Raw genomic sequence first — 27,957 nt, forward strand, 5'->3', positions numbered from 1 at the left:
TTTACATAAATTATGGGTCAAATCCTCAACTGGTAAACATTGAGGTAGTGCCATTGAACTCAGTAGAGCTATACCAATTTACACCAGCTCAGGATCTGGGTCTGCTCTTATATCTTCCTATGCACTTACTAAATGGAGCTTCCAATTCTTTAGAAATGCACCTCTTACGACAATGTCTACCCAGAGTTCATTCAGCTTTAACAGTTCTCCTGTTGTTTGTGTTCCTTTGCAGCTTCCTTTGGTCTCTACTTCCCTAGGAAAGATTATTCTGAGACTGTCTACATTGATCAACCAGCCGGTACGCCACTACTGCACATCCGTGCCTTGAGGGATTCACATGGGGAGGTGGCCCACTTTCAGCTGTGCCAGCATCTCTTTATCTATCGCGTTGGAGCCTATGAAAATCATTGGTTTCAAATCAAAGAAAAAACAGGGCTTCTCTACCTCAATAAGAGTCTGGATAGAGGAGACTTCGATATCCTGTGTAAGTCTGAGAGGAGTAGCTGCAGTTGCGATAATGTCCAGAGTTGAAGCTAAACACTTACATCTAATGGGATTTATCCAGCAGCATATGAATAGCAAGTCAATACTTAGGGATCAGATTGGAAGAACTGTTTGTTTACTTTAAATGAATTTTGGGATTGAAAAGAACCCTCAGATAGACACAGTGGTATTAAAGCCAAAATGAACACTAAGGCCAAGAAGAAATTGCATTAGTTGTCAAATGGTGGAGTTTCATCAGGAAAGTTTCATCAGTTTAACTAAATCAATGTAATGAACCTAGACTAGACCCCAAAGAAGACACACTTAAACCATTTTTAATCCTTGCAAGTTTATTCTTATTTAGTAATTTACCAACAAGTTATATCCATTTATGTGTTGGTTAAAATTTTATTTCTGCATCAGTTCAGATAGACTGATTTTAGTTAAATTGGTGCAACTTTTCTAATATAAGCAAAACCTTTAATTACAAAGACCCAGCTATCTTTTTTTGTGGGGTAGTAAATGAACCTCTGCTGAAGGGGTTAAGTGATGCCTATTTATATTGCTTGGGATTGAAGTGAGGGAGTTTTTTTTGTAAGAACCGCATACCATTGAACCATAGAAATGAATTGTTTCCATTCTCCTCTTGCATTCAATAGACAGAACCTATATCTTGGTGGTTTTGATCCCCGAGGAAATTAGGTAGCATTAGATGAGGGAGGAGAAAGTGGTGTAAAGAAAGATCCAGAAGTAAAGGCTGCTGAAAAGGCTTTCACTGTGGGGTAGTCTGATAGTCTGAAGCAATAGGAGAACCTATAAGAGCCATATTTTCCACCTTAGCCTGTAATTTTGGGTGGCTTGGTCCAACTTCAAACATGTAGGGCCTTATTTTCAGAGGTGCCAAACATCACGTATTGTCACTGAACTGGCCTTTACTTCTGGATCAGTTTCAGAGATCAGTAGGGTTCCACTGTGGGGTAGTGTGATAAGCTGAAGGAATAGGAGAACCTGTAAGAACCATGTTTTCCACATTAGCCTGTAATTTTGGGTGGCTTGGCCCAACTTCAAACATGTAGGGCCTTATTTTCAGAGGTGCCAAACATCAGGTATTGTCACTGAACTACTTGGTTCACTGTAGAATAATGGCTGATGGAAGGAAAATATTAAGAGGAATATTTGCTTGTTTCTTTGTCAACTGTTTCTTTGTTTCTGTTCTTGCAGTTGGAAGAAATTGGGTGTCATTACCAAAGGTGACATTTCATGTCTACCTTTCATCTCAGCCCTTCCAAGGGAAGGAATGTGAGACGCCCGTTTCTGCCCTGGTGCATCTCTCCATCCTCAATGCCACTGTACCAGCTTGCAATGCTCTGACATCAAGGGAGCTTTGTTTCTCAGAAATGGATCTCTCCTTTCACATCAAGGAGAATAAACCACCTGGTACATTTCATCAGCTTCAGTTACCCCCAATACATCACCTGTGCCAGAATGTCAGCATTTCCTACAAATTACTAGCAGGTAAAACTGGAGGTAAACCATTCAGTCACGGTCATATTAATGAGATTTTTAATGGAGCAGATCTCTCTTCTGTTGGTTATTCTACTCTGCTTCCACACAAGTCCTGTAGACTTCCTCTTGTGTCCCTGATATAGCTCCTCCACCTTCCTCCATATCTCTTCCTAGACTGATTTTCATAATACAGAGTGAAATTCTTCCCTCTACATGGATGCAACCCAAATGGATTCATTGGGATCACACCAGTATGTCAAAGAGGAGAATAATCACACACCACTAATAGGAAAGGATTATTCCAGTTTATGCTCTGCATGTGTTGTTTCAGTTGATGGGCTGCCTTTTCGCTACAATGAGAACACCACAGGCGTGAGTGTTGTGCAGCGTTTGGATCGGGAAGAAAGAGAGAGGTACGAGCTGATCGCCAAGTGTACAGTGAGAGAGGGCTCCAAGGAGATGCAGGTCGAGGTGCCCTTCCTGGTCAATGTGTTAGATGAAGATGACTCTGCCCCCTTCCTTCCCAATGGCACTAGCACGACGGATGCTGTTGTGGAATTCAACAGAAAAGAGGTAGAGTTCTCTTCTGCTTGGACTCTGAGATGTTCAGTGGAAATGCTGTGGGTTAGGCATGTCTACATGGAAACTTCAGACCTTGTATGTGAGCTCCCAGCATCATATGCCCTAATTTACGATACAGTCCAGAGAGCTCTGACTGCCTAATAATAGTAATAATATGAGGAATGTGATGACCACCTCCACTGAGTGACTAATTATCTGAGTGGTCATTTGACAGATTTCCCTGTGTGTGTATATCTGCCTATATATTACATATAAAAAGCTATGTTAAAATATAATTTAGGTGGGAAAGTCAATCACTGAGAAGTTAAGAAATGCAAGATTTATAGCTGTCCATGCAACCATGATTCTTCTTTGTGCAAGTACACTGACTGAGGCCTGGGTTCTGTGGAAAACAATAGCGTGTGCAATTAAAGACTGTACCATAATGCATGCACACAAAGAGGCATCGTGTCAAAGGCCTGCTTCAAACAAAGAAGAGGTGAGAGCTTCTCAAATAAAAGGTTTCAGAGTAACAGCCGTGTTAGTCTGTATTCGCAAAAAGAAAAGGAGTACTTGTGGCACCTTAGAGACTAACCAATTTATTTGAGCATGAGCTTTCGTGAGCTACAGCTCACTTCATCAAGTGAGCTGTAGCTCACGAAAGCTCATGCTCAAATAAATTGGTTAGTCTCTAAGGTGCCACAAGTACTCCTTTTCAAATAAAAGGGTTTCAGGAATCTTTTGTTACGGAAGGTCTTAGGGAATCTAAATATTGGGGTTGCTACCAGCTCCTCATATAATGTATATTTGTGAATATCAATTGATATTTCTTTTATTTATTTATTTACAATGGGATTTAAACAGGCACCTGTCTGCTGCCTTGGACATCTTTTGGTGTTACTTATAAAAAACAAATACAAACAGAACAAAACCAGCAGCAACTTCCTGGAAAACTCCACCTCAAACACTAACCAACTTTCCCCACCAACACTCCCATCCTACATAAACCTTCCTCAGATATCTAGGCAAAATTATGGTTCTTGCAGTGTCCACTGAAAGTCAACAATGCCAGAGTATTCAGGGCCAAGGGTAGGATCTTGTTCTGTAGCTGAAGGTTGCACATTGACAAGCCTTTACCACCTCCACCCCCTCTGTGCTCCATGGTACCCCTCCTGCTACAGTGAATAGAGTCCAGCCTGAAAGTAGGCACATTTCTTGTATGGCTTTATAGGTGAAACCCAAGATACATATGTATAAAACTAGTAGAATAACATTCAGCTGGGACTTACTCTGGGAGAAGAAACACTCATAAAAGCTTTAATAGATGGTTGTTATGCTTGAGCCATTTCAATGTGCGTTCATCATAAGCCATGCATAAAATTCCAGCAAGTACTCAGTCACTTCCCTCCAGGGATTTCTGTGTAATAATATTTCTCTAATAGCTGTATTTCTTTCCCTTGGAAGTAAACTGGATTTTGCATATCTGGTCTGGAAAGAGAGTATACAATTTTGGATGTTTGCTGCCACCTACAGGCTTGACATATCAGTTCCACACACCGATGGGCATAACTAGTAGAGCTGCTTGAAAAATGGAATTCCCATCCCATGGAAAATTCTGACTCTGAAATTTTGTTTCTTCTCAAATCAGGATGAAAAGCAGAAATCTCAGTATTTGTCATGCAGTGAAATATTTTTGACTTTAATATGATGTATAATATAGTTGAAATAAACCTTGACAAAATCAATTTATTCTCATGAAACATTTTGATTTAATTAATTCAGTGTTTTCCAGCAGAAAAATCTGTTGCCGGAAAACTTCCAAAATACATCTGATAATTTGTATATTCAAACTTAAAAGGAGAAAGGATTTGTATGGGAATCTCAATGGCCAATGGAATTATAACTGTACAAAATGAGTTTGAGGCCTACTGCCAGGTAATCAGAAATCTAGTGTAGAGTCAATAAAGAGCAATCTAGTGGAATGAGCACAAGACTGGGAGCCTAGAACATCTGATTTCTGATCATCCTTCTGTTACTAACTCTCTGTGGGGCCTTAGTTATGTCATGCGGCCTCTATTTCTTCTTCCCTGACTTTTAAATGTGGATTTGTTGCTTACCTGCAACAAGAATATTGAGGATTATTTTTTTATTTTGATGAGTGAAAGCAAGGTATGATCCTGTTACTTCTGCCTTCAAACGCCCAGTATTACATTTGAGCACAGCCGCTTAATTAGTCTCTCCCGGGAGCTAAGGGAGAAAAATCTCTGCTATCCCAGCCATTCTCTGTAAATTGGGGATTAAATTTTTTTAAAAATCCCACAGCACATAACAGAGAGTGAACTGCATGTCTCAGGGAGTGGAGACTGCACTACATGGGACACATCCTCTTGTGTGTTCCAACCCTTCTTGCCATTCACACAGCTGAGAATTCAAGCCACCCTAAACTCTGTGAGGTTGAGTTGGTGCAGAACCAGCCAGAGAATGAGGATCAGTAACTGGTTCCGTGAGGACTCCCCCCCGCCCCTCCTCACCTTGCTGACCTGAGCCAATATTGGCAGTCCCATATTTTTCACTTGGCTTTTCATTCTGTGCATCACCTCATGTTTATTCAGTGATATACCAGAGTTGCAAAATTACCCCAAAGATCATCCTAGCTACAAAGTCTCTGGGGTCATTGAGACCACTAGTTGGGGATTGCTGGAATCAGATATGCTGTCTTTACATAGGTCTCAAAACTGACTGTTGCTACAGTAATTTTGCAATTCACTGGCTTTATGAAATGCTGTTACAGTGCTCATCTGTCTCCAAATAGGTGGTAAGCGGTAGGATCATCAATCTTTGCCCTTTCTGTTAAAGACCTGCAAAGACTTTGAATGGAAGTGGATTTGTACAGAATGTCAGGGAGCTTTATATGGACAGGACTTTGGTCTCCAGATTGTATCACTTATTCAGACAGTAAACCAGAAAGCAAATCTGGAAAAAAAATAGTGTGGCAGTCATTGATTTTTCCCCATATTGTCTATGATTTTCTTGTAGGGAACTGTCCTAGCCACACTGACTGTGTGTGATGCAGACACCACACCTATTTTCCCCATTGAAAGCAGCAGAAAGAAGTACACAGGCACCATCAGTACAACTGATCCGTGGATTAGCGAAACATTTCGGGTGGATCACATCTTCCACGAGATCTATTTCAGCCCCAATGGCAGCCAAGTGAGGGGAACACTGCATGAATACAGTAAGGTCTCTTCCTTCTAACAAAGAGTGAAATTGCTTTGCTTATAATTGACCAAAATTGTATTTCACTTTTCTATGCATCTGGAAAATACCAAGCCGATGGAAAATGAGACAGAAAATCCCAGTATCAGAACAGATATTTGGGACTGAAAGAGGGGATTCTGATATTACAGTCTTTCCTCCTATGTATAACACAGTGACTGTATAGGAATCTGACAGTTGCATTATGTGTTGACTAGCCAAGAGAAGTTCTGATTGTATTGCATTTCAGAATGTGATTCTAAGCTAATGACTACAGCTGGATGGCAAACATTTTTCCTCTACCACACACATTTTTGAGATTTTTAAGATTTTCCAGTTTCACATTGGGGAGAAACGGAGACATTTTGAAAAAAAATCATGAAAAAACAGAGAGAGGCCCATCCGCTTGCTCCAAAATAGCTAATAGCCAGATGGGGAGGGCACTCACTTGGGTCCCCCAGTATACATCTACCCAGCCAAAAAAAAAGCCAAAACCCACAACACAGTGGGTCAGCTGACTCAGGCTCACATTGCTGGGCTAAAAATAGCAGTGTAGATGTTCGGGCTTGGGCTGGAGCCAGGGTGCTGAAACCCAGGAAGGCTGGAGGGTCTCAGAGCCCAGGCTCCAGCCTCAGCCTGAAAGTCTACACTATTTTTAGCTCTTCAGCTCAAGCCCATTGACCTGGGCTCTGAAAGTCACTGCTGCTGGTCTTTCTTTTTTTTTTTTTTTTTTTTCTGCGTAGACATATCGCCACATCCCAGATGATAGTCCTAACCACCAGGCTATTGGCTATTCTGTGGTGGGTATCTCTCATATTGACCAGAAGATATGTGAAACGTTCCTGTGAAAAATGTTGATTTTGATGAATCCACATTTTTCTACTAAGCACCGTTTCATCAAAACATTCCCAACCAGCGTTAGTTGTGACATATCTTTAGGCACTTTTTGTTGAATGGAATGGGAGAATATCTATATTTCTAGTGTTAATTCAACCTCTCCCTTTACCTAGTGTGACAAAGTTCCTGCTCTACCTTGGTGGGTCTTGCACATATTGGCAGATTTGCTCACCTTGGAGCTTCACGGCAGCCTCAGCTTGGCCGTTTTTCTGAACCCACAGTCCAGGTCGATGACTCCTGTGTCTGACCAGGAGTTGGGAGGATTTGGGGGGAACCCGGGCCCGCCCTTTACTCCGGGTTCCAGCCCAGGGCCCTGTGGAATGCAGCTGTCTAGAGTGCCTCCTGGGACAGCTGTGCGACAGCTACAACTCCCTGGGCTACTTCCCCATGGCCTTCTCCCAACACCTTCTTTATCCTCACCATAGGACCTTCCTCCTGGTGTCTGATAATGCTTGTACACCTCAGTCCTCCAACAGTACACGTTCTCACTCTCAGCTCCTAGCACCTCTTGCTCCCAGCTCCTCTCACGCACACCACAAACTGAAGTGAGCTCCTTTTTAAAACCCAGGTGCCCTGATTAGCCTGCCTTAATTGATTCTAGCAGCTTCTTAATTGGCTGCAGGTGTTCTAATCAGCCTGTCTTAATTGTCTTCAGAAGGTTCCTGATTGTTCTGGAACCTTCCCTGTTACCCTACCCAGGGAAAAGGGACCTACTTAGCCTGGGGCTAATATATCTGCCTTCTATTACTCTCCTATAGCCATCTGGCCTGACCCTGTCACACTAGTAGTATGCCATGAGCCTGTGCTTGAAGAATAGATTTGATATTTATAGTTGGGATTTTGTGATGCCTAAAAATGCATCAACATGTGAAAAGCCAATCTTCTCTTTTGCAGAACTGATGCTGAATAAAAATATTTCAGTCACAGAGAACCGTTCCTTCCAGTTGGATGTTTTGGTGAATGACACAGAGTTTCATGGTCCTGAAAGATCTGTGATGCTCCACTTCAATGTCTCCATTCTTCCCGTCAGCATTCAGTTCTCTAATGTGACTTACCAGTTCGCGGTGAACAGAAATGCTGAACGTTTTGCACAGGTAAGGACTGTCTTAATTGCTTTTGATTTTGGCATTGTTGAAGATAAACCTTGTAAAAGTGAGACAGCTTGGAGGGAAATGTGTACATAAAAAAAACCAAAAAAACAACCCTTCAGGATTTCAGAAAGGTCCACAAATACCAGATGACATTGCAAATCTGTTCTGACCCTGAGGCAATGTTACCTAGTAGTTAGAACCCTGGACTGGGATTCAGGAAACCTAGGTTGTCATATTGATTTTGCTACTGGCCTGCAAGTCACTTTGCTTCTCTTTGCCTCATTTTCACCCGTGTATAAAATGATGTGTGTATTACAGAGCCTCATTTTGCAAGGTGCTGTACAAATACATAGTCAGGGACAGTCCCTGCCGCAAAGAGTTTATGATCTAAATAACAAAGCATTGTGACCCTCCGGATCACTATCACACTTATAAGTGATTACTGCTTTGCCAACATCCAGTCTGTGTGGCTCTAGAAACTAGCACCAGCTAATCTGGAAGCAGAGAATTTTTAGATGGCTGTACTCTGATATGATCATCAAATCTGAGTCTTTGAAATGAAGCATGGTACTTCTGAAAGTGAGCAGTGTCTTAAAAAATGCTTCCAAGCTTGGCTTCATCCTCACTGCATCTGTTCCTTCCCAAAGTTTGCAGAAGATAGTGTCAGCATTCCCACTTCTTTGCACAGAAACAAAAAGGTGGATTCTACCCGTCAGGTGGACATTGCCACCCGCTTCTAGGTGGGCTTCTCCTGGTCTGCCTAGCTCTGATAGGACAGATTTCCAGCTGACAGGCCAAGCGCTTGTCCTTGGTGGATGGCCCTAGCACCTGGGATAAGGGAGGCTTGAGAAGTCAGAGATGTGAGCATGTGTTTTCCAATATACACATAGCTCCAACCGAAGCCTTGTCAGACATTAAACAGAAGTGAGCTATCGTAATGCATAATGTAAATATGACCTTGTCACAGTTACGAGGTGAACTACACCTCTGATGTCTCCTAGTCTTGTGGAGGTCACCCACTTCCAGGTTGCAGACTCTAGCCATCACCTGGCTCAGGGTGGAATCCCCTGATTCTCCCATACCTGGGATGCAGTCCCCTGGTACTATTCATGAATTTCTAGCAGGGCTGATTTAGACTCATATCCTGCAGTTGTTTTCCGTCCAGGTCAATGACAATAGTAACCAGTGACCAAAGAGCTCCTTAAAGCAAATAATTATTTATTTAGAACCAGAGCATTTAAGAGAAAACAGATCTTAAAACCACTAAACCCACCACTCTAGCTTACCAGGTGTTTAACCATCTTCCACATGGGCATTCTAGGAGCATTGTTCTCTATAGACTGTCTTCCACAGAGCCGCTCTCTTTCTGAGCCTGTCAGAGCTCACTGATGCTCACTGGACACCCCCTAGCAACTCACCCCCCTTCACAGGAATCAATTTACTTTTAAACTGATTATAACCCTTTGGCAACTCCTAGCAGTGGCAAAGCAAGATTTACAACCGGAGAGAAGGTGTTTGAAGCTAGCGAACAGACCCTTTGTATTTCTTGATTATGCCTGTATGTTTTTATCTGGGAAGCCATTTTGTTGCTTCCCTGCTTGTTGTTCCCAGAGTCCCCTATTAAGCTAGATCAGTGCATTCATGTAGGAATGTCACATACCGTGTTCATAAAATTGTTACATGTCAGTATTTGTGACATTATTATAGATTATTACGTAGCAACTCCGCTTCTGTTAAAGGCCCTATATTAACATAAATAGAGCAAACAAATAGTTCCTTAGGTTGTTCACTGGACAAAGCCTTTTGGACCCTAATTAAAGTGAATTGTAGGAAAGAATGACAATGGAAAAGGGTAAAAAAATCAAGTGGAGAAGATACTCCTACTGCAATATATTCATGGATTTTCCCTAGATAATGGCTACTCATTAATTAATGTGCTTCCTAATTTAACCCTCATTTCAGTTTAATCACCATCATCACCATTAATAATACCTTCTAGTAACATTTCCAACAGATTGACATTAATCAGTGGTAAATTACAGTGAATTCCTGCAGAACATGCATGTTAATACTAAACTAACTCATTATAATGAATATTGTGGAAAGATGAAATGTTTCCATATTCTTAAACCTTGTGACAAATAGAGACGTAAGAAGTCCTGTGTAGTTGTAACACAGAGCAGTGTTGAGACTAACCTGTTTTTCCCGCCTCCCATTGTGAAGGAAACTTAATAATCAGATGCCTTACTTATCTTTAAGCTTCCGGTTAGTCAAGGAGAAGAATAAAAGAGGAAAGCAAGATATATTATGGTCTAGATAATACTAAGCCCTGCCGTGAGTGCAGGGGACTGGACTAGATGACCTCTCAAGGTCCCTTCAAGACCTATGATTATCTGGCTTCACATTTAATTTTGATACCAATTTAATGCTCACGGAATGTGCTGCTGGATTGGCAGCTTTTGAGACTGCAGAACAGGCTCCACACAGATAATAGTAATGATGACTTCCCAATCAATGGGCATAAGGCAGGGTCTGCAGTTACCATCCCTAACTAGTAGAGGCTACTTCAATCACTGGGCTCTTTACAAAGAGTGCCAACCAGGGTCCAGACTGTGGCGGTTGTCTTTATTTGTGGTGATTGTTCCTTTTTGTTTGGTGCTTGGGGTTTTCCTGTTTAGTCTTGCAGACTCCGATCCGGGAGAAACTTGCATGCAAATGCTGTTGCCCTTCTGGTGCTTTTTGCACAATCCTTTTAGTAAAAAGAAAAGCAGTACTTGTGGCACCTTAGAGACTAACCAATTTATTTGAGCATAAGCTTTCGTGAGCTACAGCTGCTCACGAAAGCTTATGTTCAGATAAATTGGTTAGTCTCTAAGGTGCCACAAGTACTCCTTTTCTTTTTGCGAATACAGACTAACACGGCTGTTACTCTGAATCCTTTTAGTGTTACATTGGCTTTTGTAGTGCCAGATTGTGAACCTCTTCCTCTCAGTGGTGTGCATTTACTCTCACTAGCAGCTCTGTTGAAAGCAATGGGGTTATTCAGGGGAGTAACTGCTTAGTCATGTGAATAAGGTGTTCTCAATCGGGCCCTTATTACTTAGAGATGAACCTGAGCCATAAGTATCTGAATATTGATCCAAGCTACTCCTAAATCCAGCAACGTTATTTTCTGTGGCTCTAGCTTGGGCTTATCTCCGTTAAAAATCATTGTTCCCAAGCATAACAAATCAGTACAGAAAGGCAATGTGTGGAAGCCGCAGACTTTTCATTGTGTTGGGACCATTGAACATTCTGCATTTTCAATGGAATTCCCCTTTCTAATCTCAGCAGCTTCATTTCCTGACATGTAACGGTCTCGGTCTCGTTTCACTGGATGGCTGTAGTAAGAGGGAAATGTTCCTGAGATAAAGAGCTCTGTGTCTGTGGAAGCCGTGTCTGTCTGTGCTTGCTGCATTCTAATTCCCAAAGAGATTCTGTTCTGAGGTTTAACTGGGGGGGCGCGGAATCAAAGCCAGAATGGGAATGGCTTTCTCAGTCAGGAGTCACTTCTGAGAGGTGGATTTGAAGGTTCAGTGTGGTCTGAAATCAGCCCAACTAAGATGCTAGCAGCTTAGTTCCTAGAGAATGGCATTCCATGTCATCGAAGCATTATGCATAATTAACTATAATTAGCCTGTGCAGTGAGGAAAAGTATAGAGCCAAATGAATATGAAGGCTGAAACAGCTCTCACTCGAAGGAAAACATGAGCGTGTGTTAGTTAACCTTCCGGCCAATGCCATTTGTCCGTTTTAGCAGCCAAATGAATGGAGTAACAGGATCATGGCCTGACGGAACCTGTGCAACTCACTTAGCTCTTCAAAGGTCTTAGAGCCCTGTCCTTATTTACTCCAACCATTGATGAAAAATATAGGCCGAAATTTTCAATTTACCTCTGGCAGTTGGGTACCCAAATCCCACTGAAATTCAATGGAAGGGGGCACCATAATCCATTATCCAAACCTTCCTAAGATTACCTGTCTTGTACCTCTCTAAATTAATTTCTCCCTTCCCATCATTTCTGAAAACCAAGATATTTGTGTCTTAACTGATGGCCTCTCTTTTAATACCATCCTGCTCCTTGCCTGAATCCTGCCCTGACGTTGGATCACATTACTGCTGATTACTGAAGTATTTTCTGAGGAGGTAGCAGCATTCCTCTTAATAAGGCGGAAGCGCTGTCTGCCTGTTTCTGCCTGAGTCCAGTGAGGCTGCACTGCGGTATGTTTAAGGTCACCACCAAAGTTTCCATTAGACGACGACTTATAGTCGTGTAATCCTGGGGCAGTAATGCCTGGGAAAGAACCATCCAGATAGAAACGGCTTCTTTTCTTTGACAAAGTACCTCAGGATCCCCTCTGTTGCTTCCCCTCTGTATAGAACAGGTGAGAGCAGAGCTGTTGTGGGGCTGCACTGAGGGAAACCTGGCTGTGAAGGATGCTTCTCCATCCCCTAATGATCTGCACAGCCTTTCCCATCCCCTTCACAGGAAATCTCTATGGCTGACAGGCTATGTGGAGAAGGTGAGAATGGCTTGATGGGAGAGGAACAGACAGGGAACACCCACTGTCCGCTCCTACACAGGCTAGAGTCCATATAATAACTGTGGTTAATGCTGCTTGGAGCGGCTTTCATTTTCCCCTGCTGCGTTCTGGAACCACTGTGGTAGGGATTGCAGAGCTAGGTCAGTGGCAGTACAACACGACATCTACCATGCTGTCATTGCCAGGAGACTTGGTTCTAGAAGGGGACCAGAGGGACCTAAAGCTACCTTGTGTCCAGCCAGGGATTTGAGAGCAATCTCAGCCTTAAGTCTTTTTACCTCCACCCGCTGCTTGTTTACTTGCCAGTTCCGTGGCGCAGAGGAGAGAAGGCAGCCCACATCATAAGCAGCCTAGCTTTTGAAATGTTTTATTCCTCTCCCTGCATTCTTCTGCCAAAAAGAAACACATGGCCCTAAGTGGAATGGAAATAAAGAAATGTAAAAGCAGTTAAATGGGAGCTTCCTATAATAAGATTTCTCATTAGTCTGAATCCAAGAATGACGGTTTCACGTCAGGAAATGGATTTACCTAGATTTATTTTAAAAATGCTAGAAGCAGCATTTATCTGTGTGTGCTAGGCCCACCTGGCATAACTTTAAAGCACATCTTAAGTGTTTTAAATTTAAGATGACCCACCACAAATCTCCCTGCACCCTTACCATTAAAGTTCTCCCCATAAACAAATCAAATGCTGTATTGGTCCAGATTCAAATCTCATTAAAATCAATGGAAAGACTTAGATGGGTTTTGGATCAGGTACTATATGAATTAGACAGGATATAAGGATTTACATTCCTGTGCTGCTTAGATAAATAGTTTCAGAATGTAGAGTGGTCTAGTGTTATATACTACTCCAGGCAGAAACTCCTACAGCAATAATCCTCTCCCTGTTTTCATTTTAAATGACAATGCTTAACTGCCACCAGCAAATTGAAAAAGATGAGGTCCTTCTTTCTTTAGAGACTTTTGGATGCTTCTGTTGGCCAGAAACTTCTGACCATAATATTGTGCCACTCATATCTAAGTAGTGAATAATTAGAACGTTAGAATAGTGCTTGTGTAATTGCTTTCCATTAACTTTCTGTCTTCCTTCATTAAGAATGTCATCTCTTCAGTTTTTGGACTAATTACTACATTGTCTTTATGGCACAAAAATGTTTTACTCTGTCTAATTTGAAGTTTCAACCTCTGGAGAATGGAGTTTGAGGTTATACAACTTTCGGAAACTTTTGTGTTTTCTTAGAAATTAAAAAAAAAAGTTACTCGTCGCCTGCCAATGAATATATTGCCATGAGGTCAGATAATTTATTTCCGGTATAATCTTTCTCCTGAGTGGTAGAAAATGTAGCTTTTTTAGCTCTTTCTTCCTACCTTCATTATTTATTTATTTAAAGTTGTTCCTAGAGATTCCTACTGAGATCAGGGCTCCTTTCTTCTAAGGCATCCTTACAAACACGTACAGCCCCTGAGACAAAAAGCTTGCAATAGGCAGACAAAAGGTGGGAGGGGAAACAGAGCAGTGAAGTGACTTGACTCTAGTCATGCAGCAAGTTAGTGGCAGAGTTGGGAATAAATCCAGGTCTTTTGAGTCCCATTGCAATACCCCGTCCAGTGGACCACACAGCCCTGTTTGAAAGGGTCTCCAATTTGTGCACACTACACCAAATTGCACAGTTTCCTCATGCTGGTGTAGGGTTTTCACATGCACTTATTTGCTCAGATATACAGCAGGGATACTTTTCAAGTCTAGCTTTGAAATAGCAACTTCATTATATCTCCTGGGAGCTCTGATTGGTTTATTTTGCTCCATTCTAAAAAGCCCAGTAGAAAAGGAATAAAAAATTGCTTTTTGGCAACACTGCAATTTTTTAAACCAAAACTAAGTCATCTGGAAAATATAAAATAATTATGCTGATTCTGCTTCATTGTGTGTGTGTGTGTGTGTGTGTGTGTGTGAGAGAGAGAGAGAGAGAGAGACTTTCAGCTCTTAAGTCATCCATAAAGTCATCGCACTTTAGTAGAGTGATGAAAAAAGTCTCCATGAAGTTTCCACTAGGGCTGGGCAATAAAGAGAAGGAAAAGGGGAATTGTTTTTGATATTTTCAAAAACAGTTTTGATTACGGTTTTTGTTAGTTTATTTCCAAGTTAGGAAAATAAAAATGTCAGAATTTTGGAACCTGAAATATTTCTACCGGCTCTATAGCTTGCGCAAAAAAAATGGGAAAACTTTACAAAATTTTTCAAATGTCAAGATTAGAAAAATTTCCATCCATTCTAGTTTCCACATCATGCTTCTAACACAGACAGGCCTGATTCTCCTCTTGCTCGCTTTGAGTGTGCCCATTGACTTCATCAGCAAAACTGAGAGCAGGACCTGGTCCAAAAACTCTAGCACATGCAGTATGCTTCTGTTCATCTGTAGAAATAACGTACCTATTTTGAATTGAATAACATGGTTTTGTTCGTTCTCGGAAAAGAAATAGATATTGGGGCCTGAGGCTGCCATCGTTTTCCACTTAAAAGTCCTGTTGTTGTCAATGGGCGTTGTGTGTAGATGAAATGTGTGACATTTATGATAGCGTCATTATAACTAGTATCCCAGTATTTTCTAGTGAATTCCTTGCAGAGGATCTTTGAAAGAAACATATTTTGGCTGCATGGAACTGGATAGGATGAAGAATGATGGTCTGGTGGATGGGCCACTAGCCTTGGATTTGGGAGACTTGGGTTCAAATCCCTGCTCTGCCTTGGGCAGGTCAGTTAGTTTCATGTTTGTAAAATTGGGATAATGCTACTTCCTTACCTCAGAGGGGTGCTTTGAGGCTCTCAGATACTACTGTAATGGGGGCCATGTAAGAACAGTAGACAGAGAGATGCTGAATATTGCATGTATTTAACTAGCTTTAATCACTGAGAAAGATTTGTAGTGAGCGCAAAGTATCGTGATCTCTTTGTTGTTGTTTGAGCCTAGATAGGTAAAATCTGCATCGAAAACTGCATGAAGTTCTGTGGAGTAAACATCACCTACAGGTTGCTGTCTCCCAGTGCCAGCTGCTATGCTGTAGGGATACTTCAGGGCCGAGAGGACAAGTATGGAAGCCTCTATGTGAATGACTCCTCTGTGCTACTCAGACCCGAATGCAAAGAAATTCAATACACCATTGTAGCCTCAGACAAGCAGAGTAAGAAGCATGCCAAAACCCAGCTCACTATTACGCTGGAAGGAACAGGTAAGTACTTGAGATGGATGGGGGAGAAAGGTTGGGAAATGTCGATATTAACACTGTATGAGGAATTATGGATACTCACTGATATTACGCTTTAAAGTCTGTGACCAAACAAGGGAAGAAACAGGTTTTCTTCCAGACAGGAGGGAAGGCAGCTATCTCCCTGTCTCTAATGTCAATTAAGCATTGTGGAACCAAAACAATGGAAGCCTCTTGACATACAATCAACAGGAGGATGGGAAGGCAAAGGATGAGAAGAAAACCAGGAGGTCTTCTTGACTCTGGGGACAAAACAATGAGTTTTAGGAAATATAAAGAGAAGCAAAAAGTTATTTGGGCACCCATCACTTGGGGGTAGTGGGATGCAAAGGGACCAGCACCCTCTGATTCTGTGAGTGGTGGATCCTCCAGCCTGAGCGGCTGGGGATGCTGATAGCTTGATGTAAGTGAGGAAGCCACTTAGGCAAAAGGCTGTAGCTTTCTTAAATTAAGTTTGGTCACTAAAAAGCGTGTGCTTTGTGTTTTATTTGTTACCAGATTTGTCTCTGTTTCTCTTGCTTAGAATCACTTAAATCTATGTTTTGTGTTAATAAACTTATGCTTACTTTTCCTATAAGCCACCTCTGCTCTGTTATACTACAGTAAAGGTGTGCTCCCTCAGTTGATCCAACAGGCTGGTGTATGTTCTGTCTCTTTGGAGACAGCAGATTTGGTAATTTCTGGGAGTCAGAGGAACTGGACACTGCAAAGGGAGACGTCTCTGTGGAATTCGGGAATGGGGTACACTCGTTACTGGCAAGACAAGGTTTAGACTGGCAGAGTACAAGGAGTTTACTGCTGTAGCAGGGAGCCGTCACACAGTGTAAGCTCCAGAAAAGCTCTCTCTCACTGAGGTTAACACAGTGGCTTATGGTTCTGAGCTCCCTGAGGAGACCGTCACAACTTGTTTTAGCTGGGCTTGTCTCTTTCAGTGTTAATTTTTAGGCAAGTGCCTTGTTAGAGCAGTTCATACGCTGGTGAAATTAACAATAGAAATGAGCCTGAGCCACCGAGTTCAGATCAGATCCCGAAGTTTGGGTGTTTGGATTAGGTGTTTTGGTTCAGACTCCTTTCAAATTCGCATTTCTAGAGGATATGTGAAGATAGATATTGTGTTAGATATAAAAGGAGTTTCATCAAATGCAATTCCTTCTATTATAAACCATGATTAGCTTTGTAAGAATCTACTTTTTGTGTGTGTTTGTTTCATATACATGTATCCCTCTTCAGTTTTGTCATTGCAAAGCACTTCCTTGTCAGACACACCTTTCTCCTTGTTTGTTCCTCCTCTTAATACTCATGCAGAACATGAGGTATAAAAATTTAGGCTTGTGCATAGAGTTGAACACATGCTCTGGAAAAGGGCAGTAAATTAGCCATTTAGCAGCCTCGTAATATTCAGTGTAGTGCATATGTAGCAATAAACACTGCAGTCCTTCACTCTCCTGGACTGAAGATTAAAACAACAAAATGTTAGAAAATGTGCACGGGAGGCACTGAAGTTATGTTAGATGCTTCTCATTTTGTTGTTCATACTATAGTCATTGTCAGGCTGCTTAAAAACAGGCAAGGGAACATTACAGAAACGGGACTAGACAGCATGGTAGCACGTGTGGTCTACATTAGGGGTCAGTTCTCTTCCATTTGTTTCTTTTTCTGTACTTTCCACTTATTTAATTTTATATGTCCTTATGGTAGCCTCCGAATATGTAACCCATGACTCTGCTCCACAAAGATGTCAGTGTGAATTCCAATGGGCTTGTTTACCACCAACAACCATTTGTATTGTATCTATTTTTTGCTGGTTTAGTCATTTTACCCAGCCTTTGCCTAGTACTTAATATGGTACCACACTTGGTTCATTGTAGCAAAAGTGTCAGGGTTCAAACTTCACAGAAAAGGGAAGATCTGTGTAAGTAAAACCGTATAACACCTCCCTGGATCACAAGAACAGATTGGGACTATACTTCAATCTACCAAACCATTAAGTACTCTCTAAGAGAATTGTCCGTGCAGAACAGTTAACTTCCAGCAGTTGATTGCCCCATTCCTTTGAATTATGTAAATAACGTGACCTCAGATGTTAAGTTTGGGGCAGATTGGGGAAATGGACACAGGGGATCAGTCGTGCTATTCCTCCCGCCAGAGTTTTGTGCTAGTTGCAATCAGAACCTCTCCGTGCTACCTGCTGTTTGCTGGCCCAGTGTCACACCAGCCCAAACAACAAGGGTCATGCCTTCATCAGCTGTCTTTTTCTGAATCCATTGTTTGTATTATAATTGGTACGTTAGTGCATCGTGCTGCCTTTCTGTAATTCCAAGCATTATGCCCAGCAATCAGAGAGGGCAATGTTTCTGCCACCACCCCTTTGATACTAAATAGGAAGAAGATACACAGCCCTGGTCCCTTCAGTCTTTATTCTAAATGTATTGAGGGATAGGTCCTCAAAGTTAACTGTGTTCTCTCATTTTTAATCTAGAAAAAGGAATTTCTCCTTTTTAGAGCCCAGCTGCCTTGAATGTGTATTCACCTCTATCAATCCAGGTAGTGACACCTCACGTTGTCTTGCTTCCGTTCCATGCAGTTATTAAGAAAGAAGAGGACTGTCCTGAATCTTGCGCTGTTAATAAGCACCGTGCTGAATGTGAAGAGTGTGGTGGTGTAGGAGTGCTAACAGGAAAATGCGAGTGGAGACAGGGAAGTGGAAAAGGTACACACTTCTGCTGCGTAATTGGCCAGATTGTCAGCTGATGTTAAATTGGCACAGCTCCATTGACTATGGTGTAACTGTGCTCATCAGTTCCAGCTGAAGAGATACCCCAGGGTATTAAACCATCCAGAACTTATGGTATAAATAATACACAAATAAAACCTGAAGGAGGGAGGAGAGCAGAGTTACGGGGAAGACGTCATTAATCCAATCCCTGGGGCCCACCCATCACAGCACCTGCAGGTATCAAATTAGCAATCACTGGGAATGAAGAGAAGAATATGGCCTGTTGGATGCAACATAACCCCTTGCAATCATGACCTGAGTTTGGAACAGCTCAAATTCTACAAAATCCCACCAGCAGATACTGGCTGGTACAACAGAGGTCTCAATTTGAAACCATTATCCAAAACTTGAGAATGTGTGCTCTGTAACACTTACGACACATTGCTTATGTGACAAATTATGGTATTCTTAAATATTCCATAGCAAACTTGATGTTTTACTCTTGCCCTTCTATTAATATCACAATTTCCCTCCAACTATTTGTAAACCTTTTGTTCAATCACAGGCTTGTGAAAATACATTTAAAGAGGGATCATCAGTTTTAAAAAGCAAACTTTGTACTCAGGATGTTTCACCTACCTTTGTTGCAAACAACACCAAAGATCACCATGACTGAAACTGACAGCGCACAAAGGGCCGTCAAATGCACCAAGTAGATAAACTGAAAACCCAGTGAAAAACAGGTTTCAGAGTAGCAGCCATGTTAGTCTATATTCACAAAAAGAAAAGGAGTACTTGTGGCACCTTAGCTCACGAAAGCTTGTGCTCAGTGAAAAACACACTTTTTGATCGCTTTCAGTTATCATCATCTTGCATGTTAGTTGTAAAAACAGCAGGTAAAGAATTTGTAGACAGAGTGTGATTTTTTTTTTAAACTGACAGCGTCCCCTGTGTCTGTGTGTCAACATGAACCAAGAGAGTGCAATGAACTTCTCTTCAAATCATTGTGGTATTTGGACTGTTGTGTGCTTGTGTGTTCATAGGAATCACCACAAATTATTCTACCTGCACCCCAAGCATCAGGACTTGTCCAGATGGCACCTGTGACGTTATAGAGAGCAAAGATCCATCAGTGTGCCCCCAAGATTGCACAAGTATGGAGTGTTTTAACGTTAATATAAAATATAATATATAAAATAATAATTAGTATGTTAAAGCTGTGTATATTAGTCCAAGTTCTGCTTTCTTGTTTCCAGATCCTTTTTATATATTAAACACAAATATCTATTTACAGTCGTATAGCTAATGTTTGAGTTGTGCAAAGTTCAGAGTTATGAGCCCAGTCTTCCGCCCTTTAGAGTCAATAGCCAAACTCTGATTGAATTCACTCAGAGCAAGATTGTGTTTGTCTACACTGTGCTTTTGCCTGCATCAGCTGGGGGGCAACTTCTAATATGGACCCTGCTGGCATTCACTAGGGAGCTTTAGTGCATGCCAGCATGGTCCACATGGGCCAGTTAGTGCACAACATGCTGGTGCATATTAGAATTTACACCCCAGTTGATGCAGACTAAGTCACAGTGTAGAAAAGACCTTGGTAAATCTAATTCAGCTTGTGAACAAAACATAAACTTTAAAGTGGCAGAAATGCTTAAAGTGCTCATAGATATTTTACTATCATCTGAAAAAATCTTCACTGGTTATAAGAGGAATCAGCTGTCACTTTACAAGCAGCAAATGATGTGCTAGAAGCTGCCTCCCTAAAATCTGTAATGTTCAACATATGTAGTGGCAGATGGTTTGTTTGACAGAAGACTGAAAGAAATGGAATCTTATTAGACAATAGAAAGAAGCAAGTAACACAAGCTTTCTAGATGTTATGTATGCTATCTTGTTAATGCATAAATTGAGAATGTTATTCTGACTTAGCAGTTCAGGACACAGGGTTGGTGGTCATAGCCAATATGTTCACAGATGGAGAAATTAGTGCATTTCAGGAGTTCAAATGTGCTGACAAGTACCATTATCTCCGCTTTTATCGGCAGAAGGCATTTCTTTGGCAAAAGCAAACAATGTATTATAAAATCCTGGATGTTGTAATGCCAAGTATGTTGTGTATATATAAGATTGCTGCTAAAATATTTATTTTTATCATTCATCTATCATTTTGATGGGTAGGCACTTGATGCTTAAATCCCAAAAATTATACAGGTTTCAGAGTAGCAGCCGTGTTAGTCTGTATTCGCAAAAAGAAAAGGAGTACTTGTGGCACCTTAGAGACTAACCAATTTATTTGAGCATAAGCTTTTATACATACGTGCACACCCATATGCACATATTACATATGCCACTTGCAATGGGACCCTACAAACAAGCTAATACAATTGGTTCTACTGTTATCACCATCAAGCACAGGAAACCTATTTACGTACTAAACAAAGTCATAGAATCATAGAAGATTAGGGTTGGAAGAGACCTCAGGAGGCCATTAGTCCAGCCCCCTGCTCAAAGCAGGACCAACCCCAACTAAATCATCCCAGCCAGGACTTTGTCAAGCCAGGCCTTAAAAACCTCTAAGGATGGAGATTCCACAACCTCCCTGGGTAACCCATTCCAGTGCTTCACCACCCTCCAGTTATCCAACCTCGATCTCCCCCACTGCAACTTGAGACCATTGCTTCTTGTTCTGTCATCAGCCACCACTGAGAACAGCCGAGCTCGTCCTCTTTGGAACCCCCTTTCAGGTAGTTGAAGGCTGCTATCAAATCCTCCATCACTCCTCTCTTCTGCAGACTAAATAAGCCCAGTTCTCTCAGCCTCTCCTCGTAAGTCATGTGCCCCAACCCCCTAATCATTTTCATAACCCACCGCTGGACTCTCTCCAATTTGTCCACATCCTTTCTGTAGATGCCTCAGTATAATATGTAATTACTTTAAATATAATAGTAGAGAGAATTCTAAATGGTAGTGGGTTTTTGGTCAGGGCTGGCTGTGCCATGTGAACCCTGCTAAGAAGTTTTGAACGATGTTCACCGGACCAACCATTGCAGGTTCATCTGTGAGATTAGGTTCTACAGAACCTGAACTTCAAAGAAAATATGGGTGCTGGGTTCAATTTTGTTTGTTTACTTTAGTGTTCAGTGGTAGTGTGACCATCCAGCATTCTCTGCTCCTAGCTAAACTTCAGTGTTTGTTTTCTGATCTTCTGGAGCCACCAGATGGTCACTCCCACATCTTTCAGCTTTGGGGAGGGTTTCTTGGTAAGGGCCCCAGTTTACAGGATCTGAAGGCAGGGCAGAAAGTCCCTGCCCTCCATCAGGCAGTGAAAACAGTTGCTGATTGAATGAAAGGATAGGCATAGAGACACAATGTAATCTGTAGCACCGCTGGTAATCTGTAGAACTGCCGGAGTTTCCCTAGTAACTGTACTCTAACTCGAGTAAGCTCCATTGGACCCAATGGGGAAGCCCCATTTATATCCAGAGTGGAAGTGTTTTTTCTCTTGCTGTCCTATGCAAGGAAACACTTCCCCCGCTCTCACAAAGAACTTTTGGAGTAAAAGCAGTTGTACTTATCTGACGTTATCGTCATCCGCTGCCATGAGCTTGCAAGCTGGGAAGCAATCAGTGCTCACCTCTCCAAGACAGAGGAATAATTAGGAGAATTAATTTAGGTCCCATAGGGGACCAAATGACAGGTCTGGAAACACCTATGTTTTCTGGAACAGGTCCTAGCTCTGACGGGGTTGACCCAGCATAGTCTCCTTAACTCACACGCAGTTTAGTACGTGTGGATCCCTGAGGAAAGATCTGTAAGACTGAGGTCCTATATACTTTGCAAGGATGCTGAATTCCCATTGCACTTTCCCCGCACAAATTAGAGGGTTGCTCTCATGCCATTGGCCAAAATGTCCTGTTCCCCAATTTTGGAGCACACTGCTTTGCCCACCCGTCCTCCGTCACAGAGACAGCTGCATTCCCTTTTGGAAAATACATGTAGGATTCAGTAGAAAATCATAACCTTTCTAGAGGATTTTTTTTATCCTCCTGCAAAATTTAATAAGTTATATCCCTGGTATAGAATTCTATAGGATGGTTTAAAAATATAACTATAGAAATGATCTCTTTCTCCATTTTAATACCTGTAATTTCTATAGAACCTGATTACATTTTTATAGAACACAGTTGATTTCATCCTATTAAATCTTAGGGATGTAAAGCGCTATGTAGATAAAAAAGATTATTACTACTAATAGTTTCTGTATGGAAGTATGTTTTACAGATTTTCATATGATGGTTTCAAAAGAGCCTGATTCTGCAGGAACTTTGCCATTTGGAAATCAGGCTAGCTCTGTACATAGGGTGGTTACATACAGTGTGTCCTTATGCTAAATAATAGATTATCCTAGACAATAAAACATTCATTTACAGAGTTTTTAGTGCTTTCATATTGTGCCTCTCACCAGAATATTGCAAAACACTTTGCAAAAGTAGGTATCATCATCATCTCCATTTGAAGATGGGAAAACTGAGGTGCACAGTGCTTAACTGATTGGTCCAAGATCAGAGCAAGTGGCTGTCAGAACCAGGAATAAAACCCGTCTCTTGACCACCAGTTCCTGGCCTGCTGTCACAACTAGACTGCTGTCTCCTACATATATAAGGCACACAACAGTCACAGAGCAGCAGTGGGAGAGAAAAATTAAACTAAATAAGAGAAGATTTTGAGGGAAGATTTTGGAGAGCTGACAAGGCAGAGAGAGGTCAGATGAGTTGGGAGTGGGAATCAATATTAAATAATAGATATACATGTTCCATATTTAAAGGCCATTTTAAATAAAGGCGGTATCCACCCATTGTACACATACAAAGTAAAGACATAATCCAAAATAAACTCTATGTATTCTATACCCACCTTGTCTATCATTTCTAAATCTATGAACCAGGATCTTCTATAACAGCAGTAATTGCTAATCAGACCAGTGAGCCCAGAACTAGTATTCAAGTAGTCTTTGAGTTCCCTAATCTCTTTACATTAACCCCCAGAGACCTTTTGTCCATTTTTTTTCACCTATCTTCATTTTTACTGCTTAATCTGAGCTGCACTGTCAAATTTCAAATACTTAGTAGGGTAAGCCCACAAAAACCCTTTAGTGGAATGAGCTGTTGAGGTTTGCCTTTTAACTACAGTGAGAATCTGAGCTTGCGTTTGTATTTGATTAGATGGAAACATCATTGGTGGTCATGAGAGAGGCGCTCATGGAATTAAATCAGGACATGGGATTTGTTACTGCTTCCCAAGACAAAACTGTTACTGTGAGAAAGATGATATTAAAGGTAAGTCTAAAGATTATTTAGCTGGTTTTACAGTTATCTTGCTCTTGTGACACTAACCTTTCCTACTATATACAATACTCCTGTCTTTGATATATAGAACCATCTAAACTCATTTACATGGTGATGGGTAATGTTCACGTTCATGGCCTGCCAGTGTACAAAGCATTAAGAAGGGAGTTCCTGGATTTGGACATTAAGGATTCCCCATGGATTTTGTCCCTGTGTTTTTGGCATAGTGTCCCCTCCCATCCAGTGTTGCACAATACACTGGTTGGCTGCCCCACAATCCCCAGAGGTGGCTGCATATCAGTGGAAGGGTGGCATGGACTTGTGGTCTGAAATCTTCAAAGGTGGTTAGGGGATTGCTTTTCACTGGACTTGAGTTAAAAATCTCAACTACAGAACTCAGAGATGGAAAAGACAGTTGTGGAAGGTGCTGGAATCACCTTATCCATTCTCCTGGGGGTAGATTGCTACCTAGCTACACCTCTTGCCCTGTTTTCCAAGGAAGGCAGAATGGGAGTACTTGCAAAAGGGGAGTAGTGATTTGTTTTCTAATGAGCCTTCTCCATGAAGGACTTGTAGCACTGGACAATATATTGTTAAGTGAAAAGCAAAAAACAAAATGAAAGCAATAATACAACTAAGGACCCCCCCCACCTCGACCCTTCTGAAGTTAGAGAGGGGTTCCCATGCAGGAAAAAGGGGAAAGGGAGACTTGAGAATACTCATAACATAGTTATACATGGTCCCGCCTCAGTGCAATAAGATAGACTAGATGGCCTTTCAAAGTCCAATCCAGCCCTACATTTCTATGATTCTATAATAATATACACTTCTAGGGGAAATGTTAGTTGGTAGGGAAGTGGATCTGAAAAGGATATCAAGGGATTGTGTTCCTAGGGTCTGCAGTGGTGTTGGCAAGTGACTATATGATAGGATAAGTCTCAAGGAAGAGGTCTCAGATTAAGTCAGTACCTGCACTACTAAGGGCTGTAAGACTCTAACTAAATCTAGTTACAGTTTAACAGGCATTTAGGCTTGCAATTGCCCACAGAACTTGGGGGAAATGTAGGATTTTGCAGTTGCACTGGGTATATTTGCAAATGCATCACTTCTACCTTTCTTTGAGAATTGGATCCAGGGTTTTAGTGTCGCTTATGAAATTACGGTTATACGGTAAATTTAATTCAAAACCTCGAAGTAGATGCTGTTGTGAACGGTAACTAGCTACCAAAGGGGGGGCGTGGAAAGAGATGACATGGGAAAAAGTTGAAAACGAAACCAGCAGAACTGTAATCAATTCCCCTTCTGCCCACAGAGCCGCTGTGTGATGACGTGTGCAAGACCGTGATTGCAGGGGCAGTTCTGCTCTCCTTCATTATCTCAGTGCTGCTCTCTTCTTATTTCATCCACCGTTACCACAAGAATTCTCCGAAACCACCGATTGCCTCAGCAGAGATGACCTTTCGGCGCCCAGCCCAGTCCTACCCCATCAGTTACTCTTCTACAAATGTCCGTCGGCCATCTCTGGACTCTATGGAGAACCAGGTGCCTGTCGACACCTTTAAAATACCTGTAAGCTTTTATATTTTATGCTTTTAAATTGCGTACTGATTCGTCTTGGCTTTTTTGCTTTGCCACGATTTGGGCTTTCTAAGGAAAGTTGTGTGTCGTGTACTGAATATGTTGTGGTAGTGCCCCAAACCCCCATTTTGATTTGAGGATGCATTGTGCTGGACAAACATTTAAGGTGAAATTCTGGCCCTATTCACTTCAGCAGGCCTAGAATTTCACTATTAGTAAGAGAGAGGCCTTCCTCCAAAGAGATTGCAGTCTAAGATTCAAACAAAAATCACCCACATGGAGGGAATAAGACAAAGATATCTAATGAATGCATGGTAATTAAACAGATCATAACTTCCTGCACAAGCCCACTGCATTCTCTCTTACTGTTAGTGTCTAAAGAAATGTAACGCTCTAGGCACAATCTAATCCCTTATTTCTTTTGCCATTGACTTCAGTACAGGGTTAAGCTAACTGAGGTTAAACTGATTTGTCAATGTTTGAAATCTATTTGCTGACCAATATCTCTATCGTGAGGATAAATAATAGTAGCATCTATCTCTCAAAACACTCTTTGCTGGTAGATTTCAAATCACTTTTTCAAAGGAGGCCAGTAGCGTTATCCTCATTTTACAGGTGGGGAAACTGAGGCACGGAGAGGCAAAGTGACATGCACAGGGTCACACAGGAGGTCATTGGCAGAGTGGGGTATAGAACTCAAGTCTCTTGAATCTTAGTCCATTGCTATCCACTAGGAAACACTGTTTCCCTTGAATGTAAGGTGACACTGTCTAGTGATTTAAGCACAGACCTGGGAGTGAGAAGACCTGAGCTCTATTGCTAACTCAACTACTGACTTGAAGTCTTTTCTTGGGCAAGTCACATCATCACTCTGTGTCAGTTTCCCCATCTGAGAGACAATGGTAACTTTCTGAAGGATTTAAAATTCTCGATGAAAATTATCATGTACTGCAAATGGAAAGTATTTAATTATTTATCAATTACTGAGCAGTAGCCTGATATCAGCTTTGCATGGGCTATTACTGTACCATTCATTTGTATCAGAGTAACAGCCGTGTTAGTCTGTATTCACAAAAAGAAAAGGAGTCCTTGTGGCACCTTAGAGACTAACCAATTTATTTGAGCATGAGCTTTCGTGAGCTACAGCTCACTTCATCAGATGCATACCGTGGAAACTGCAGCAGAAAGTCTGCTGCAGTTTCCACGGTATGCATCTGATGAAGTGAGCTGTAGCTCACGAAAGCTCATGCTCAAATAAATTGGTTAGTCTCTAAGGTGCCACAAGGACTCCTATTCATTTGTATAACACTTCTTGTAGTGCAATAGTTTGATTGTGAGCTAACTGTCCTGGGGTGTGGAACTAAATAATGGTCGACTAAAACAAACAATTGAATTCAAATTCAACTAGTTCCCTGGAAAGTTTGCAGCTAATTACTTTTGTTCCCTAGTACTGTCATTATTGGCTACTCCCGTTTGCAGCTAGCTGTACTGTTTGCACTTTCATTGTAAACATTATGTCGTTGTTTTAGTAATATGTTCCAGCATTCAGTTGGATTGCACGTGCTGCACTGTGGAGCTTGATCACAGGACTTTATTTTAGTGCATTGACTAAATTTTAATTTATATGGTAGGATTCTAGTTAAGGGGGGGAATGTCAATATCCTGGCAGTATTTTATTTCATGGGCTAATTGTAGATGTCCAGAAATTGTGTAAAATGCAAACAATCAATGAGTTAAAAAAATTCATCCAACTAACATTACATTAACCGAGGTTAACAGCTCCATAACATCTGGTATCAGCTAATCTCCAATACAGGATTTTCCTTGGACATTGACCTACAGCACCACACTAAAACCCGATTATCTTAATTTCACTTATAAAGCTTAGTTTAGGGTGGGTTTATCTGCATACTTTGGAAGGCTTCTCCCCCCTGCCCTCCCACCAGTCCTTTGATGCAGTTTCTGTTGTTTGATTATACTGTATGTAGGATGCCTGCCAGTTTGTGCATTTTTTATTTATTTTCTACCTGGGCCAAATAGGATGGTGTCTGGAAAAGTCCTGTGCAGTGAAACACTGTTCTCTTGTTTGACCCATATGGCAGCGTCTGATACATTTGGATGTTAGATATGGATGCCTTCATAGTAGCTTGTACTCTATTTGCTTTTATTTCTTGGTTGGTTTATACATTTTATCACTCTTCTGTAACTGTAAGGCTCAATAGCATTTCATAACAGATGGATTGTTGTCTGTGATGAATTCTTAAAGGAAAACCTCCTCCCACAAGTTAAACAGAAATGCAAGATCAAATATGCATACTTTATTTTGAAGGTGAGCATTTATTCAGTTAGTGTTTCATTTATACAGAAAATCTCAGGTAGGCCTGTAAACATCGTCGATATTGATAGTGCCTTTTTATCTAGAGGAAACTAGTAGCTAATTGAAAAATGCTTGCAAAGAGCTTTTAGAGGGTGTTGTAGAAGAGCAAAGTCATGGTCTTTTGTCTGATAACAGAACAAAAACAAAAATTAATCAGATAACTGAGCCTAACGTCTTCCCTGAAATATAGTAGTGTATTAAACCTTTGTGATTTGAGCTACCAGTCAGCAGCTGGCCCCTTCTGTCTCATAAGATAACCCCTTCCATCTCATTTTGTATCTGATAGGATTCCAT

General features: G+C 41.4%; 1 protein-coding gene across 5 annotated transcripts in view; it reads left to right on the top strand.

Moving 5' to 3' along the window:
- Nucleotides 1–27,957, top strand: part of RET (ret proto-oncogene) — an 88,396-nt gene that overhangs the window by 34,835 nt on the left and 25,604 nt on the right. For 2 of the 5 annotated variants that reach the window (XM_077822211.1, XM_077822212.1), the window contains exons 1-8: nt 1,765–1,998; nt 2,321–2,562; nt 5,587–5,788; nt 7,600–7,799; nt 15,353–15,611; nt 18,232–18,357; nt 19,407–19,517; nt 25,021–25,277. In XM_077822211.1, the coding sequence (XP_077678337.1) occupies nt 1,881–1,998; nt 2,321–2,562; nt 5,587–5,788; nt 7,600–7,799; nt 15,353–15,611; nt 18,232–18,357; nt 19,407–19,517; nt 25,021–25,277 (1,515 nt within the window). In that variant the 5' untranslated portion in view covers nt 1,765–1,880. Of the gene's footprint in view, nt 1–1,764; nt 1,999–2,320; nt 2,563–5,586; nt 5,789–7,599; nt 7,800–15,067; nt 15,137–15,352; nt 15,612–18,231; nt 18,358–19,406; nt 19,518–23,585; nt 23,700–25,020; nt 25,278–27,957 lie in introns of those variants that run through there. The other 3 variants (XM_077822210.1, XM_077822215.1, XM_077822213.1) reach the window with 3 other exon arrangements.

This window comes from Eretmochelys imbricata, chromosome 7 (genome assembly GCF_965152235.1).
Source record: "Eretmochelys imbricata isolate rEreImb1 chromosome 7, rEreImb1.hap1, whole genome shotgun sequence".
Taxonomy (NCBI): Eukaryota; Metazoa; Chordata; order Testudines; family Cheloniidae; genus Eretmochelys; species Eretmochelys imbricata.